Source organism: Sus scrofa, chromosome 1 (genome assembly GCF_054392235.1).
Source record: "Sus scrofa isolate SSC_HxYL_T2T_F1_AM1 chromosome 1, Sscrofa_HxYL_maternal_Yorkshire_Landrace_v2.0, whole genome shotgun sequence".
NCBI lineage: Eukaryota > Metazoa > Chordata > Mammalia > Artiodactyla > Suidae > Sus > Sus scrofa.
This window is the reverse complement of record NC_139383.1, coordinates 226,614,535-226,631,841: the sequence shown is the minus strand read 5'-3', so window position 1 is coordinate 226,631,841 and position 17,307 is coordinate 226,614,535. Positions and strand designations below refer to the sequence as shown.

The 17,307-nt window shown below is 37.3% G+C and overlaps 1 protein-coding gene across 11 annotated transcripts in view; it reads left to right on the top strand.

Annotated features, from left to right (window-relative positions):
• UHRF2 (ubiquitin like with PHD and ring finger domains 2) overlaps positions 1-17,307 on the top strand; it is a 77,405-nt gene that overhangs the window by 9,361 nt on the left and 50,737 nt on the right. For all 11 annotated transcript variants that reach the window (XR_014822041.1, XR_014822043.1, XR_014822027.1 and 8 more), the window contains exon 3: positions 8,887-9,146. Coding sequence is in view for 2 of the 11 variants with exons in the window: in XM_021063942.2 (XP_020919601.1) it covers positions 8,887-9,146 (260 nt within the window). In the remaining 9 variants the exon portion in view is untranslated. The remainder of the gene's footprint in view (positions 1-8,886; positions 9,147-17,307) is intronic.

Sequence of the window (17,307 nt, the reverse complement as noted above, 5' to 3'; positions counted from 1 at the left end):
AGAACACAGAGGTAAGGTGCTGTTTTCATCACTTATCTACGTCACTGTACTATCAATATTCTATTTGGTAATTAGAATTTAGGTTTTATGTCGGGTTTTAACTTAACACTGTTGACGTGAACATTAATTATGTGGCCGAGGTAGTGTTCCATTACATTTTTGTACTGTCAAGTTACTTTCCCCCACCCTCCCTTTACATACAGTATTCTTTCAGTTGGATTTGGGGGGTTATGGCATTTTGGGGGGGGAGAATTTGTTTGGCCATGCCCGCAGAATGTGAAAATTCCCAGGCCAGGGATCAAACCCACATTACAGCAGTAACTAGAGCCAGAGCAGTGACAATGCTAGATACTTAACCCACTGAGCCATCAGGGAACTCCTACTTAGTGAATTCTTTAATAGGAAGTCACTATATGCAGCCTACAATTAAGGAGTGGGGAGTGAAGTATTTTGCTTCTTTGAGGTCAGGTTATCTACAGAAATTATTGGAAATTATTTTATGTAGGAATTATTGTCTATTCTCCATTTTCCAGTCATTTGTTTACATCAGTATGGTTATTTTGTTCTTGCACGTCCTTTCCACACACCCCTGTTATTTGGAGTTTGTTTTTTATTTGTTTTATTAAATCACTTTCTTTCTGGCACTAAAAGGTGCTCCAGGCCTGTCTTGGCTATTTCCTGCCCTAGTCCTGCATTCAACCATTTCTCCAAGGAAGTTTGGTTCCTTTAACTGGAGAATGGTATTGAAAACAAAGATTTGAGCTCTAGGTATACTTCTTGCTATTAGGGTGTCCTTGTTTTTAGGGCCCTTAGCTGACAAAACAGAGAAATGCATGGATGTATAGTAACCCCTCTATATCCATGTATCTGTAAATATTTATGTAGCCGTCTGTACATTATGCTTACATTCTTAAGTACTAGCTTTGTGGCTAAGGGTAACAATGTAGAAGCTGCTAATTTTGACTTGATTTATTTTGGGCAGTGTAGGCATGTTCATTTTTTTGGCCTTGTCTTCAGCATGCGCAAGTTCCCCAGGCCAAGGATTGAACCAGCACCACAGCAATGACAACACCAGATCCTTAACCTGCTAAGCCATCAGGGAACTATTGAATTTCTTTTATGAGAGGATCAGCTTATGTATCTGCAGATAGGAGGTTAATTAAGGTTAAGCAGTTACAGTTAATTTAAATTCTTGCTGTTGAACACACTTTGCAATACCCTGTTCGTCCTGTCCCCCAATCTAATACAAAAGAACAGGAGAAACTATTTCTCAAGGCAGATCTTTGGTTTTTATTTTCAGTGTTAGCACTTAGGCTGTTAACTTCTTTTTCTTTGCCTTTTTTTTTTTTTTTTTTTTAAGGGCCATACCCATGGCATATGGAAACTCCCAGGCAAGGGGTCAAATCAGAGCTGTAGCTGCTGGCCTACGCCACAGCAATGCAGGATCCACAGCTCGCAGCAACAGTGATCTCTGACCCACTGAGCGAGGCCAGGGATTGAACTAGCATTCTCATAGATAATAGCTGAGTTCATTGCTGCTGAACCACAACAGAATTCCCTTGGCTCCCAAGTTTCTCGAGTACTTTTTTTTTAAAACATTTATGTATTGGGAGTTCCTGTCCTGGCTCAGTGGTTAGCAAATCCAATTAGGAACCATGAGGTTTCAGGTTCGATCCCTGGCCTTGCTCAGTGGGTTAAGGATATGGCGTTGCCATGAGCTGTGGTGTAGGTCGCAGACGTGGCTTGGATCCCTCGTTGCTATGGTGTAGGTTGGTGGCTACAGCTCCAATTCGACCCCTAGCCTGGGAACCTCCATATTCCGCAGGAGCAGCCCAAGAAAATGGCAAAAAGACCAAAAAAAAAAATTATGTTCCATATTAATATATAGCATAAATGTTAAGAACTTAAGCTTTGTTGTGAGACCTGATTTCAAATTTCAGTCCAGCTGCTTCTTGGTTATACAAACTTGGCAAGTAAATCACATTGTCTCTTTCCTCATTTAGAAGCACACTTGGAACCTGGCACTTAAACTCTAAAAAGGTGGCTGTTATTTGTAAAGTTATATATTAAATCAAAGCTGCATTTAACTTGTTAGTTGAGAAGGCTAACACAAACTTGCTTTTTGGGTGAAGCTTAGTAATAGTCATAGGTATTTGAAATTTCGACTAGTGACTTTCATATAGAAGGGCTTATTTCTTGGTAATTCATTTGTTGGATGTTTGGATATTTGGTATATTGTACTAGAGATGGGATATATTTGTACTAGAGTTAGGAGGAGGGTAAAGAGATGATATTGCCCCCTACTTTTAAGGAATTATATTAGATATTAACTTCTTTTGAGCTAACCTGAAAATGCTTTGAAGCTGTTTTTATTGGGAGTTCGCTTTGGATTTGCTCTCCTTAGAGCAATCTCTGAATAGTTAAGTATATCAAAGTTTAATTAAATTGTTTCTGAATCACTTAAAAATTGAGGGTTTTTTTTCCCCATCTTAAATTCTTGCCTATAAATACTTTTGTAAAAACTTTACTTCTATAAAAATAGAGCTTTCTATAATTAGGATTACTTTATGGATGAGCAAACAAGTTTTGGGGCTTTCTCTTTTTGCCTGAAAATGTTTTTGGACCTTTTTCATGATCAGCAGGTACAAAAAGTGGATTTTCAAATTAACTTTATTCAAAACAGACATACGTAAATATTTAACTTTAAGATATTAATCTGAAGTTGTCATCTAATACTAGTCTTGTTTTGCCCTATTTGATATCTGAACCAAGTATTGCTCAAAGTTATGTTTTTCTATGTTACAAGAAGGTAGGTAGATACCACTATCACATTAGGAGAGCTTGTGGAAGATTGTACAAAGGCTCTGTCTATCCATTCCGGTTGCACAACACACATTGAATCACAGTAACTCTAGGAAGTAATTTATTTTCTTAAACCAAGTGGACTCCTGATACCTAAGTTTTAATTCTGGTTTTGGGATCTATAAGTTTTTCTTTTGTCTTTTGTGTTTTTCAGGGCCGCACCCACGGCACATGGAGGTTCCCAGGCTATGAGTCTAATCAGCTACAGCTGTGGCCCTATACCAGAGCCACAGCAAAGCCAGATCAGAGCCGCATCTGCGACCTACACGACAACGCCAGATCCTTAACCCACTGAGCAAGGCCAGGGATCGAACCCATAATCTCATGGTTCCTAGTTAGATTCGTGACTTAACCTAAGATCTTACTGTTGAAATGACTCATCCTGGCTTACATAAGTGTTTAGAAGAATGATAGTAAGCTCTTAGGGTTTAGCTAAGTGTGTGGCAATGTTAAACCTTTTTTATTTCTGTGCTTATTGTAGTGAATAAAGGAGAGATGAAAATTATCAATAATTGCTAATAAAAAGTAATAGATTTAGTATTCTCTTTTGTCAACAGTGCAGTGCTTCTCTATTTAACCTTGGTAATTATGAAATGTAATAGACAATACAAATAAGAGTAGAACTTAATGCAATTTTATGAAGTCACATCTGTAAAGAGCACTCAAACTAAGAAATAGAATAGTGGTACCCCAGGAACTGTTACTGTGCACCCTCTTGATTAAAACTCCATCCTCAGTAGTTGTAACCACTATCCAAACTTCCATGTTAATGATTTATTTACTTTTTATTAACTTTGTCCTACTGTTCCCCTTTAACAACTTCTTAATAACCTTTAATCTACTTAAGCATGCCTACTTTTCCTCTTTGTGAACTTTATGTTAATGGAAGCGTATTGCATTTTGATTTCTTCATTTATTTTTTTGACCACATGCACAGCATGTGGAAGTTCCCAGGCCAGGGATTGAAACTGAACCACAGCATTGACCTGAGCTGCTGCAATGACAACAGATCCTTAACCTGCTGCACTACAAGGGAACTCTCTTGCATTTTAGTTTTTAACTCTGAAGAAACATGGTATAGTGAAAGAACAATGTGCAGAGTTAGAGAAACTTGTACTTTCCATATTGGAGTTCACTTTAATGAAGTGTATAGTATTGCATGCTCTAGGGGTTTGAACATAAGTATAATGACATACATCCATCATTATAATGTCATACATTGTGCCCCGGTGGGTTAAGAACCTGACCTAGTCTTCATTAGAACTCGGGTTTGATCCCTGTCCTCTCTCAGAGGGTTAAAGACCTGGTACCACAAGCTGCAGTGTAGATCACAGATGCAGCTCAGACCGGCATGCCTCTGGTGGCATAGACCTGCAGCTGCACTTCCGCTGGCCTGGGAACTTGCTGGTGAGGCCATTTAAAAAATAGAACAACTGAAAAAAATCATGTCATACAAAGTATTTTCACTGCTCTAAAAAACTTCCATAAAGAGAAACCCTTATCAACTTCAAGCTTTCACTTAAAGCTGTGTATCTCCTGAGAGCAAGTATATTTTACTCTGGACCTCATTGGAAAACAGAGTGACTTTGTATTAAAACTTTTATGAAGGGGTAATAGGTATAATGTTAAACTGTTTATGTATTAACTGAGCATGGTATGGTAATAAGACTATACTCTGAGTAAACAATGAACATACATTAATACTTAGTAGAAGGAGAACTTTATTTTATCCTACTATACGCTTGCTAGGTAGGAACATTGCAGAGATTTGTTGCGTAATCTAACTGCAAAGTAGGTTACTTGGTAAAAGAAGCTGAGGCTGTTTCAGGCTAAGTAATTTGTTCAAGGTTACATCTATTAAGTGATTATCAAGAACTTAAACTGAAGAGCTTGTGTGTTTTCCACATAATATACAAAGTGCTTGGAAGTATATCCAGCTATATAGTAACTCCTCAAATATTTGCTCTTGGTACTGTTTTATTTTTTAATGATTCCTCCTTGCCTCCTATACTTGACAGGTTTTTTTTGGGCGGGGGTTGGGTTTTTTATTTTTTATTGTTTTTTTTAAGCAATTACTTGGATATGGAAGACTTGTGTAAATATGGCTACAGGCATATCTTTATTTTATTCTTTATGATGTTTATTTTTTCCATTAGAGTTGATTTACAGTGTTCTGTCAATTTCTACTGTACAGCAAAGGGACCCAGTTATATATATATATTTTTTTCCTCTTGATTATCCTCCACTATGTTCCATCTCAAGTGACTAGATATAGTTCCCTGTGCTGTACAGCAGGATCTCATTGCTTATCCACTCCAAATGCAATAGTTGGAATCTACTAAGCCCAAACTCCCAGTCCATCCTGCTCCCTCCCCTCAGCGATCACAAGCCTGTTCTCCAAGTCCATGATTTTCTTTTCTGTGGAAAGGTTCATTGGTGCTATATATTAGATTCTAGATATAAGTATTATCCTGTGTTATTTGTCATTCTCTTTCTGACCTAATAGAGTAAGTCACTTAGTAAGAGTCTCCAGTTCCATCCATGTTGCTGCAAATGGCATTATTTTGTTCATTTTTATGGCCAAATAGTATTCCATTGTGTATATATACCACATCTTCTTAACCCATTCATCTGTCGATGGACATTTAGACTATTTGCATGTCTTGGCTGTTGTGAATAGTGCTGCAGTGAACATAAGGGTGCATGTGTCTTTTTCAAAGAAAGTTTTGTCCAGATACATGCCCAGGACTGAGATTGCTGGGTCATATGGTAGTTCTACATTTAGTTTTCTGAGGTACCCCCAACTGTTTACCATAGTGGTTGTACCAGTTTACATTCCCACCAAGAGTGTAGGAGGGTACCCTTTTCTCTACACCGTGTCCAGCAATTGTTATTTGTATACTTATTAATGATGACCATTCTGACAAGTGTGATGTGGTACCTCATAGTAGTGTTGATTTGCTTTTCTCTAATAATTAGTGATGGTGAGCATTTTTTTCACATGCTTGTAGGCCATTGGCTACAGGAATATCTTGGAGATAGTACAAGTTTTGTTCCAGACTACCACAAAAAAGCAAATATTGCAGTAAAGCTAGTCACACGAATTTTTTGGTTTTCTAGTCTATGAAAAAATTACGTATACACTATACTGTAGTCTATTAAGTATACAATAGCATAATGCCTAGTAAATTTATCTACCATAATTTTGAAATACTTTATTACTAAAAAAAAAGCTAACCATCATCTGAGCCTGCAGGATGTTAAGATCTTTTTGCTGGTGGAGGGGCTTGCTTCCATGTTGATGTCTACTGGCTGATCAGAGTGGTGGGTCGTGGTGGTGGTTGTGGTGGCGGCAATTTCTTAAGATAATGAAGTTTGCCACACTGATTGACTCTTTCACAAGTGAGTTCTCTGTAGCATGCAAAGGCTATTAGATAGCATTTTACTCAGAGTAGAACTTTTTTTTTGTCTTTCTGCCTTTTTTAGGGCCGCACTAGTCAGATTTGTTTCTGCTGAGCCACCATGGGAACTCCTCAGGGTTTTTTGTTTGTTTTGTTTTGTTTTTGCCATTTCTTGGGCTGCTCCCGTGGCAATATGGAGGTTCCCAAACTAGGGGTCTAATTGGAGCTGTAGCCACCAGCCAACGCAGAGCCAAAGCAATGCGGGATCCGAGCCGCGTCTGCAATCTACACCACAGCTCACTTTGGCAATGCCGGATCCTTAACCCATTGAGCAAGGCCAGGGATCGAACCTGCAACCTCATGGTTCCTAGTCAGATTCGCTAACCACTGGGCCACAATAGGAACTCCCACAGTAGAACTTGTTTGGAAATTGGAAGTCAGTCCTCTCAAACCTTGCTTCTGCTTTATTATCTAAGTTTATATGGTATTGTAAATCCTATGTGATTGCAACAGTCTTCCCCAGAAGAGTAGATTACATCTCAAGAAACTTCTTTCTTGGAGTTCACTAGTGGCTCAGTGGTTAAGCGTCTATCTAGCGCTGTCAGTCCCTGGCCTAGGAATTTCTGTATGCTGCAGGCACAGCCAAAAAAAAGAAACTTTTTGTTCATCGGTAGAAAGCAACTCCTAGCTTGGAGTTTTAGCATGAGATTGTAGCAATTCAGTATCTACTTCTTATTTTAGTTCTCTTGTTCCTTGTATCACATCTTCAGTTACTTCCTCCACTGAAATCCTGAACCCCTCCAAGTCACCCATGAGGGTTGGAATCAACTCCTAAATCTTATTAATGTTGATACTTTGACCTTCTCATGAATCACAAATGTTCTTAAGGAATGCAGACTGATCAGTCCTTTCCAGAAAGCTTTCATTTAACTTTGCTGAGTTCCATCAGGCAAATCAGAGTGATAGCAATAGCCTTAAAAAGTGTATAGTAATACATAGTAGCAAGAAGATAATCTTCAAAGTCAAGATGTCTTTAAGTGTTAGCTTTAAATTTTATTAACTGGTCAGAACTTTTGTTTCCTTATCTTAGAAATTCCTTACCTTGTAAAATAGGAGTTAATAAGGTTGTTACAGTTAAACAAGCCTAAGGAGCCTTGCGTAATACCTAGCAAATGGGTATTCAAACTTAGAGTATACACCTACCCCCCACCCTAAGTAACAGCGCCTGTCAGAATTCTCCTGGGTACCTTAAGTGGTCTCTTGTACCCTCAGGAAGAACTTGCTTTATTCATTAATGATCATGTATTAGTAATGTTTTTTGCCTTTTTTTTCTTTTTTTTTGTCTTTTGTCCTTTTAGGGCCGCACCCGAGCCATATGGAGGTCCCCAGGCCTAGGGGTCTAATCGGAGCTGTAGCTGCTGGCCTATGCCAGAGCCACAGCAACGTGGGATCCGAGCCACATCTGCGACCTACACCACAGCTCATGGCAACGCCAGATCCTCAACCCACTGAGCAATGCCAGGGATTGAACCCGCAACTTCATGGTTCCCCAGTTGGATTCATTAACCACTGAGCCGCAACGGGAACTCCTGTTTTTTCTCTTTTTAAGGGCTCAACAAAAAAGTTGAAGGGATATCTCTTGGTTATTGCTCCTGAAAGGGCCTTAACTTGTAGACTAATTCCCTCAGCTTTTTTAGGACAGGATTTTTTTTTTTTTTTTTTTTAAACAAGCTTCCTTTATGGTAGTTTTCTTTGCTCTTGAACACATTTACTAGGGAATTACTAACTGTTGGAACTTGAGCCCATTTCGTATAGTGGTTGCACTAGGTTCTTGGCTTCGTACATGTGCATAAATCCCTCATCTTTGAGTTTTATTTCCTATTTAGTACTGTACCGTTCGTTTTCCAGTTGGACTGACTATAAGTTATCTTCAGGATTCTGAAGAAATTAATGGGACCAATTAGTATTATGGTCAGAGTATATTTAAAGTCCTAGCTTCTAAGGATTCCATAGTGGCTCCATGGTCAATGAACCCGACTAGCATCCATGAGGATGCAGGTTCAGTCCCTGGCCTCACTCAGTGGGTTAAAGATTTGGCATTGTCATGAGCTGTGGTGTAGGTCGCAGACATGGCTCAAATCCCTCATTGCTGTGGCTCTGGCATAGGCTGGCCACTACAGCTCCGATTAGACCCCTAGCTTGGGAATCTCCATATGCCTCGGGTATGGCCCTAAAGAGGGAAAAAAGGACAAAAAATAAAATATAAAAAAAAAGACAAAATAAGAAAACAACAATTAAGTCCTAGCTTTTTGTTATTGAATGACTTGTCACAATGACTATTGGGGGTCACAAGAATTATATTTTAGAAGTCTGATCTAGATATGTGTAAGGAAAATAAATATTTCATTGATGGATATTTGGAACACAGTTAATTTTTCTGTTAGTAAATAACAATTTGACAGTGTTATCCACAAAGAATAGTTTTGATCTAATCTTTGATAATATTTTAAACATCAGTATCTGCAGATACTAAATATGATAACCCTCAAAATAAGCTCAGTTATGTTAAGGTTTTTGAAGTAGATGAAATTGTGTCTCATTAACTCATTTTAAACTTTTTTAGGTAAATGAATTGGTGGATGCCAGAGATGTTGCCCTTGGTGCTTGGTTTGAAGCACGTATACATAGTGTTACTAGAGCTTCTGATGGACATTCACGTGGCAAAACTCCACTGAAGAATGGCAATTCTTGTAAAAGGACTAATGGAAGTGTAAATCGTAATTCCAAAGAGAACACAAATAAATTGGACAATGTACCCTCTACATCTAATTCAGATTCTGTTGCTGCTGCTGAAGACGTTATTTATCGTATCGAGTATGATGAGTAAGTGCTTGTGCTATTGAGGACTTCATTCTTGTTTTTATTTATAGAAGCAAAATCTTCCATTTCAAGATAGTTTCCAAATAAGTCTTTCTGAAGGATCATTTAGGGGTCATATTCAGTTTGTTACCATTTGTTTTTGTTTCTGTTTAGTGGTTGTAAAATAAGGGCTCCCGAGCACTGAATGTCTGGCTCCTAAGTGGCTTGTTGGTTTTCGTATATAACACCTGGCTTAATTTAATGAGTTTTTTTCTTTGTCTCATTTTCTTCTATTAAATTAGGATGTATTTTAGTAATGTAGAAAATACATGTGTAATAGCCTTTAAAAAGAGGTTAAAATATTTTCTAAAGAGATTACAGAGAATTCACATAAAATTTAATACATTTAAAGGATAGAAATCATTGTCTGGAGTATATTCACAGGATTGTGCATTAACAAAAACTAATCTTAAAACATTTTTATTTTCTACCCAAAAACCATATACCCAGTAGTCACTTTCCAGTCCCCAGTCTCAAAAAAATGTCTTTAAATGTTCATGTGAAAATGGTATTAAGAACTTGATTTTGAGGGCCTAGATTCTAACACCAAATTATCATTTTCAGAATCCTAGTGTAAAAGTTATTTTGGGGACAGATTTAATATTTATTCAGCACTAAATGAACTTTATGTCATCACTCAAGTGACACCTTAATATGTATGGAAAATAAGCTACCAAATCCTTAATGAAGTGTGAGTTGAAGATGCTAAAATAGTAAGGATTTTTGTAATCAAAAATGGTGCAAAAGACTTGGGTATCAATTCCAATTTTCAGGATACCTGGAAAGGGGTCAAACATAGATCACTTTCATCTTTACTTTGTTGATACTTCCTGTAGTTGAGGCTAACATGACAACAATGGCTTATTTCAAATGTGCCATCATTCTGGTGGTTTTTTGTTTGTTTTTTGTTTTTACCATAGTAGATGATAATAGAACCAACAACTAGAATGAGTATTAAGATAGGAGGTTAGCCGAGACAGGCAATATTGGTAAGTTAGGCTGAGATAAAAGGGATTACAGTGGTGTGTTGATGGTAATCATTGTCTAGGCCTATGAGTGCCATGGTGAAGAGGCAAGATACTGAACTAGTAGAGAACTTGAGCTATCTGTGTATTTGCTGTCAATAAGAGTTCTCGATTTGTTTTGAGTTTTTATTTTCTGGCAAAAAAAAAAAATCTCTATTCCTTGGGGCCCATTTCTAGCCAGTAAATGAGTTACTTGGGAAGAAAAAAAATGCTGTATATAATGGCACGGTATAGATAAAGGGTAAGAAGTAAACACTTAGTGAACTAAAGCATATTAAATTTTTATAGTTACAGGCTCATAGTTGTTTTTTTTGTTTTTTTTTTTTTCTTTTTTGCCATTTATTGGGCCGCTCTTTGTCGCATATGGAGTTCCCAGGCTAGGGGTCTAATCGGGGCTGTAGCCGCCAGCCTATACCAGAGCCACAGCAACACAGGATCTGAGCCGCGTCTGTGACCTACACCACAGCTCACGGCAATGCCGTATCCTTAACCCACTGAGCAAGGCCAGGGATCGAACCCGCAACCTCATGGTTCCTAGTCGGATTTGTTAACCACTGTGCCACAACGGGAACTCCTCATAGTTGGTTTTGAAGTAAGACTTGCCTAGGGATAGGCCTGAGTTTGGCATAATTGTTAGAGCACAAATCACAGCACCTTAGTGTTTATTTGGCTGTTGTTTAGTGAAGAAAAAAATTTGTTTTTGATTACAACAAATGTTAGTAAAAGGGAGTCTAAACCCCACATGCATGAAAAGATTAAAATTATCCAAAATCTTTTTTTTTTTTTTCCTTTTTGCCTTTTAGGGCCGCACTCATGGCACATGCAGGTTCTTAGGCTTGGGGTCAAATTGGAGCTATGGCTGCTGGCCTATGCCACAGCCACAGCAATGCAGGATCCGACCCACGTCTGTGACCTATACCACAGGTCACAGCAACACCAGATCCTTAACCCACTGAGCCTGGGATCGAACCCTCAACCTCTTGGTTCCTAGTCGGACTCGCTTCCACTGTGCCACGACGGGAACACCCCGAAAAAGAGAAAAGAACCATACAAAATAAGAAATAGATGATTGCTGGATGAGGGTCTTAAATAAGAAAAGGCTGGTGTACCTAGAAAGAATCATGACCCATATGGATGTGATAATAAATTCTGTTCAGTTTCATTCGTCATGGTTACTAGGGAAGTAAGTTAAAAACTAGTCAAATTCAAGTTAATTTCAATAAGTTACGGAGGCTGCCTTGAAGAGAGATAATGAAGTGTATAGCTTGAATTCGGATTTCTATTAAATAGTAAGTTCCAAGTTAACCCATAGAATGTAGCTATTAAATAGTCTCACTATAGGATATCTTAATTAGAAGTAAGATACCTAGAACAAGACTGGTGGTGGTACCCTACTGGGCTGGTTATTCTCTATGTGGAATATTGTTTTCCATCTTCATGCTTTAAGAGTAATACCAACAGGATCTGGTGCATCTTCAGAGTAGAACTCAAAAGGTGAAACAAGAATAGGTGAGTTATTTAGCTTTAAAACACTGGGATCATGATAGCTGGAATATTTTAAAAGCTCTGTTAGCAATAAACTTGATACCGTTCAAATCTCTGTAAAGATAAAGAATGGTCTGCCCTGAGAAGTAACCAGTAAACAAGCATTGGCCATTTTCAGCGTTAGGAGGAATTAACACAGATGTTACATTGTGAAGAGAAATAATAAAGTTAGAAGTCATCTAATCCAGTCACTCTAGTTTTTACTGCCAAAACAGTATTTGTCAGATAACTTTTTTTATACTTGTAATTTACTGAATAGGCTTTAAATACGTATAGTATGCCATCCCATTACATTTATGATTCTGATTGCATTTATGATTCTGATTTAGTACTATCATTTCCCTCAATGAATTAACTTCATCTTTCTCATAGAATAAGTTGAAAGAAACCTGATTAATTATCTCCAAACTAAGTGCAGCAGTGCATTTGGAACAAGCTGTCATTTAGCCAAGGCATGTACATGGGACCAATGAACCTGTCTCGGAGTTCTGAGATATGTAGTGCTTGTCTGTTTAAAATAGCACTGTTTAAGTTATTTTTATAGTGACGTACAGGTTCTAATACATTATCAGATGAGTTCAGTCTTGGAAATGAACTTCATTAAGACTATTGCAGATTCAGAACAAGATAAATAGGTATATTCTTTCATCTTCAATCCCCACTCCAGTCAGATCCAAGTAGCAGTTGCGACCTAAGCCACAGCTGCGGCAACACCAGATCCTTAACCACTCTCTGTGCCAGGCCAGAGATAGAACCTGTGTCCTAGTGCTCCCAAGACAGCAGAAACTCCAAAAACTTTATTGTCTTTTTTAGGGCCACAGCCAGGGCAAATGGAGGTTCTCAGGCTAGGAAGTGAATCAGACCTTACCCCCAGAACTTCTGGTATGAAGGATATCCGGGACCTCTAGGCATTGTTGTTTAAAAAGTTCCTTTGTAGGAGTTCCCGTTGTAGTGCAACTGAATTGGCAGGGTCTTGGAAGTCCTGGTGCAGTGGGTTAAGGATTCGGTGTTGCCACAGCTGTGGCTTAGGTTGCAACTGTGACTTGGATATGATCCCTTTCCCAGAAACTCCATATGCTGCAGGGAGACCAAAAAAGAAAAGCAAACAGAAAAAGCTCCTTTGTAATTCTGATGTAGCTCTGGATGAGAATTACTGCCTTAGACCATTGGTTCTCAAAGTATAGTCCTTGGCCAGGAACATCAGCATTACTTGTTAAAATACAAGTTTGTGGAGTTCCAATACAAGTTGGTGGAGTTCCCGTCATGGCTCAGTGGTTAACGAATCCAACTAGGAACCGTGAGGTTGTGGGTTCAAAATCCCTGGCTTTGCTCAGTGGGTTAAGGATCTGGTGCTGCCGTGAGCTGTGGTGTAGGTCACAGATGCAGTTCAGATGCCACATGGCTGTGGCTGTGGCATAGACTGGCAGCTACAGCTCCAATTGGACCCCTAACCTGGGAACCTCCATGTGCCACAGGTGCAGCCCTAGAAAAGGCAAAAAGAAAGGAAAAAAAAAAGTTTGTGCACTTCGTCCAGATATAATGATTAGATCTCTGGAGATGGCCCAGCAGTCTATCCAGCTGGGTGCCTTTTGTCTACCCTCATCAACTGTTAGCACAACCTGGTTCTAAAGAGTAATAATGTGGGAAAGGGGTTGATATAATAGTTAAAATATAGTAAATATATTTTAAATATTTTTTAATTAAAGGCTGGATATGATGTATCATACTTGAGGAAACAGTTCATCTTTTAGGTGTCTTAAGGCTTTTTTTTTCCATTTTGTTTCCATATAGATAAAATTATTAGAATTCAGTCTTTTAAAAGAAATTGTCATTGAAGCTAAATGATCTGTATCATTTAAATAAGGAACAATTTTCCTCATTAAAATGATCAGTCTTTATCTATACTAACTTGGCATAGGCAGCAATGTCCATAATGTGTGTGTGTATGTGTGGAATTTCTTTTATAATGTACTGGTAAATTCTGGATTGGGGGAAAATACTTTGTAATTGAATATTTGTCCTGAGATCTAGTTTTGGCTTTCTTGTTCAATTAGGATTTTAAATATATCGGTCAGTCAGTCTAAGATAAGCTTTCTGATTGTGGCTTAGGATTCAACTAGATCTCAAAATCTTCCCTAATACAGTCTTTTTTTTTCCCTAAATATTCAACATGTACCCTTAGTCTTACAGGTCAGTTAAAAAGGTGAATTTGGGAATACTGTTATTGTTAGTGACTTGCTTTAATTGTTTTATTAAATCTAGTTGTCTAATTTAGAAACCTTGATTTACAAATTAAGATTTTTATAAAAAATATAAACTAGAAAACAAAGTTTGAACAAGGAAGTATATATAAAGTGGGAAATGCTTATGTAAGTTATTATCTCCATCATATCTTAGTGTATAATTGTGGCTAGGCAAAGTTAAAATCTTTAAACATGACTAAATACTGAGTTTTCATAGCGACACGCAAATAATGTATGATCTTTCATGCTCTTTAGTATTCACACTTAGCATAGAAATGTGAGTTTAGCTCAGAAACAAAGTCTTCTTGTTGTGACTTTGTAAAAAAAAAAAAAAAAAATTATTCCAGAGTACCCTTTTAAAAGCATAGTTCAGTAATTGTCTTATTAAAATGAGACTGTGTGCCAGGCACTATACAAGTACTTTACCTGGATTATTTCAAGTAATCCTCATTAAATAGTCAATAGGAAGATACTCTTCTGGTGTAAAGTGTGAATAACTGATAGAGAGGTTAAGTAACTTACCCAGTATTGGTAGACCTGGATTCTGAAAAGCACATACTTAAAACCACTCTACAATACTACCTTTCATTTGAGAGAAGCATGTTCATAAAATATTTTAATACATGAATAAATATTTTATAAGGCAGTTTGCCCACATAATCTAAAAAATTTGTCAGTTTCTCTAGTTAGGCTTTCACTGAACAGAAAACTTAAACCAATAATGATAAACAACTGTGCACCATTTTCTGTAAGGAAAATCTATATATAGCTCGTTAGTATTTGAAGGATTTTTAAACCAAATAGGTTAAAATTGTTGCTTTTGACACAGTGTCAAGGCTCTACCATAGGATCGAGATGAAATGGAAATGTCATAGCATCACTTTGGACTTGGAGGGTAACTTAGGCTAGACTATAATTAAAAGCTCATCTGGCAAATGTCTTAGGATAATGTTGTCATTGCTCCCAGCATTTTTTTTTTTTTTTTAAGACTTTGTGAGCTATTCTAAGCCTGTGGTGCATGCTTTAGAGTAGCCTTAATTATGGCTACTGCAAATAGAAGTCAGTGAGCCAATTCTGAATAAAATCAAGCTGTATTCTTAGATAACCAGTTTTTTTACTTTATGCAGAAAGAACTTTTTTCTTCAATGAATTGATATATGATCTGTTTGTAAAGGAGTCCCAAAAATGTTTTGAGCAATGTCAAAATGTAATGATTTCTGGGTTTTGCTAGGAGAAAGGGAGTGAGTTTTTGGGGGATTTTATTTTTGGTTCAGTTTGGTTTTACTCAAGTGAAAGCGTTCTCTTGCTCTGGAGTAGGGAGCTATAAATAAAGGGCTTCATTTCAGAACGCTGGTGCAGTGTCTCATTGTTTTTTGGTTGTTAACTGACTGACTTGCTGAAAACTTAGGATATATCCTCTTTCTATGACTTGAGGTGTTCTGAATAGGTAATAATCAAAAGGCAGAGGAAGTTAGGCCTTTGACATTGTTCTTCTCTGGTGTTAAAAGACTAGAGATCAGTTGATTTCACCTTTTCAAATTTACCATCCTTACTTTACATTAGTGTTTTCCCTTGGTCATTGACACTGCAGATTCATCCAGGTAACATGTTTATAATGTAAATCCCTGTCAGACACCAAAGCTCACTCCCACTCCGTGCATTGAGTAAGCCTGGATTCCAGCCCAGGAATTTGCTTTTTAAACAGGCACCTAGGGGCCCATTAAGTATTACAAAGGATTGGTTTGGTATATAGTTACAGGCATTAGTATCAGAATGTGTTTTCAACTCTTTGCTTTTTTTTTTTTTTTTTTTTTTTTTGCAAACTTTTGCTTTGTTTTTTTTTTAACTCTTTCATTCTTTAATTTTGTCATCTGAAAATACCTACCTGACCATGTTCTTTTTTCCTCCTAATTACCCTGAAAAGTATCCAGTAATAATAGAGTAAAAGTCTCTGCTTTTCTTTCACTTATTTACTAATAAAGCCAGGTTATTTTGGTAAGTACTCTTAATTTACCTTTGGCACAGGGTTTTCTTTAACCCTAATTACATTGTTTCCACTATTAAAACGGTTATATGCCATTGTTAACATGTTCTACAAATGAGATTTTTTTTTTCCCCATGTAATATGTAAAGTCCTTTTGTAAGCAGTTTTAAGTAAGTTTTCCTTAATTGTCTTTGAGTAACCTTTATATTTAAGGTGTGATTCTTATCTATTAGAATAAGAAATGCTTTTTTTTGTTTTGCATGTGCTATGACATTAAAGATTTGCTAAACTAGAACATGCCTCCGGATGAATGTTGTCCTTATTTAAGCATTTTAACCCTAGGGAGCCATGTTTTGAAGGAAGGTTTCAGTGATGGTACTTGGCTTAATACAGTTTGAGTCTTTGAAAATCCTTGGCTCACAAGTCACCTAAGGAAAAGCAGTTTTTCTACTTTATAATAAACTTAAAAATTGCACTTAATTTCCCTGAAATTGAATTCCTCAGGTTTTACTCAATGATTTGTCAATTAAAAACAAAATTGGTTTGTGCTATGGCATCACATAGTTCAGGATAATCAAAAACATGTACTCCGGAGGATAATTTTAAAAGACATTTGAAGGGTATTTGGAACAATGAAAATGTTACTTGGAAAACAAGCTTAGGGATACTTAAAGCTTACCTGAGAGTACAGACTGTATAACACCAAAAGGGTTTCTAAACTCCAAAAGATGCAAAGTAGCAAACAAGAATAATTTATCTCTTATAGATGCTAGGATAATAACTTCAGGTTCTGGGAACAGGTGGCCATGTAGTATAAGAAGAAAAGGACCCTCATCTCACCCTTACATAGGTGTATGTTGGCTCATGGCACAGTGTAGCTAAAGTTAGCCCTGATACATTCCTGTCTCTCTTCATCAGGTATCTTGATCCCTGTATGGGAAGTTTTTCAAGCTTACAGCACTTCCCAATATGTTCAATACATTTCATACAGTCTCCTACACTTTTCTTCACTGCAAATGCTGGAAGAAATCAGCTTCCTGGACAAATGTGTAGTGGTTATCTTCAGCCTTACATTAGACCTCAGAGGAGGCAGGGGATGCTATTTTGGAGACTGCCTATACTTAAAAAGATTTTTTTTCTTGGGGACTGGTTACAGATTGGTAGAATTATCAATTGAGCAAGTTTCTTAAGAAAACCAAAATTGTAATCTTTGAAAAGCTTTTTTCTTACTATCTATGTATGGAATTCTTTGTGCTTAACTATCCTAGATCAAGACTTCTCGAGGAAAAAGGAATCATGGCAGGATCAAAAGTTTTTCTGAAATACAA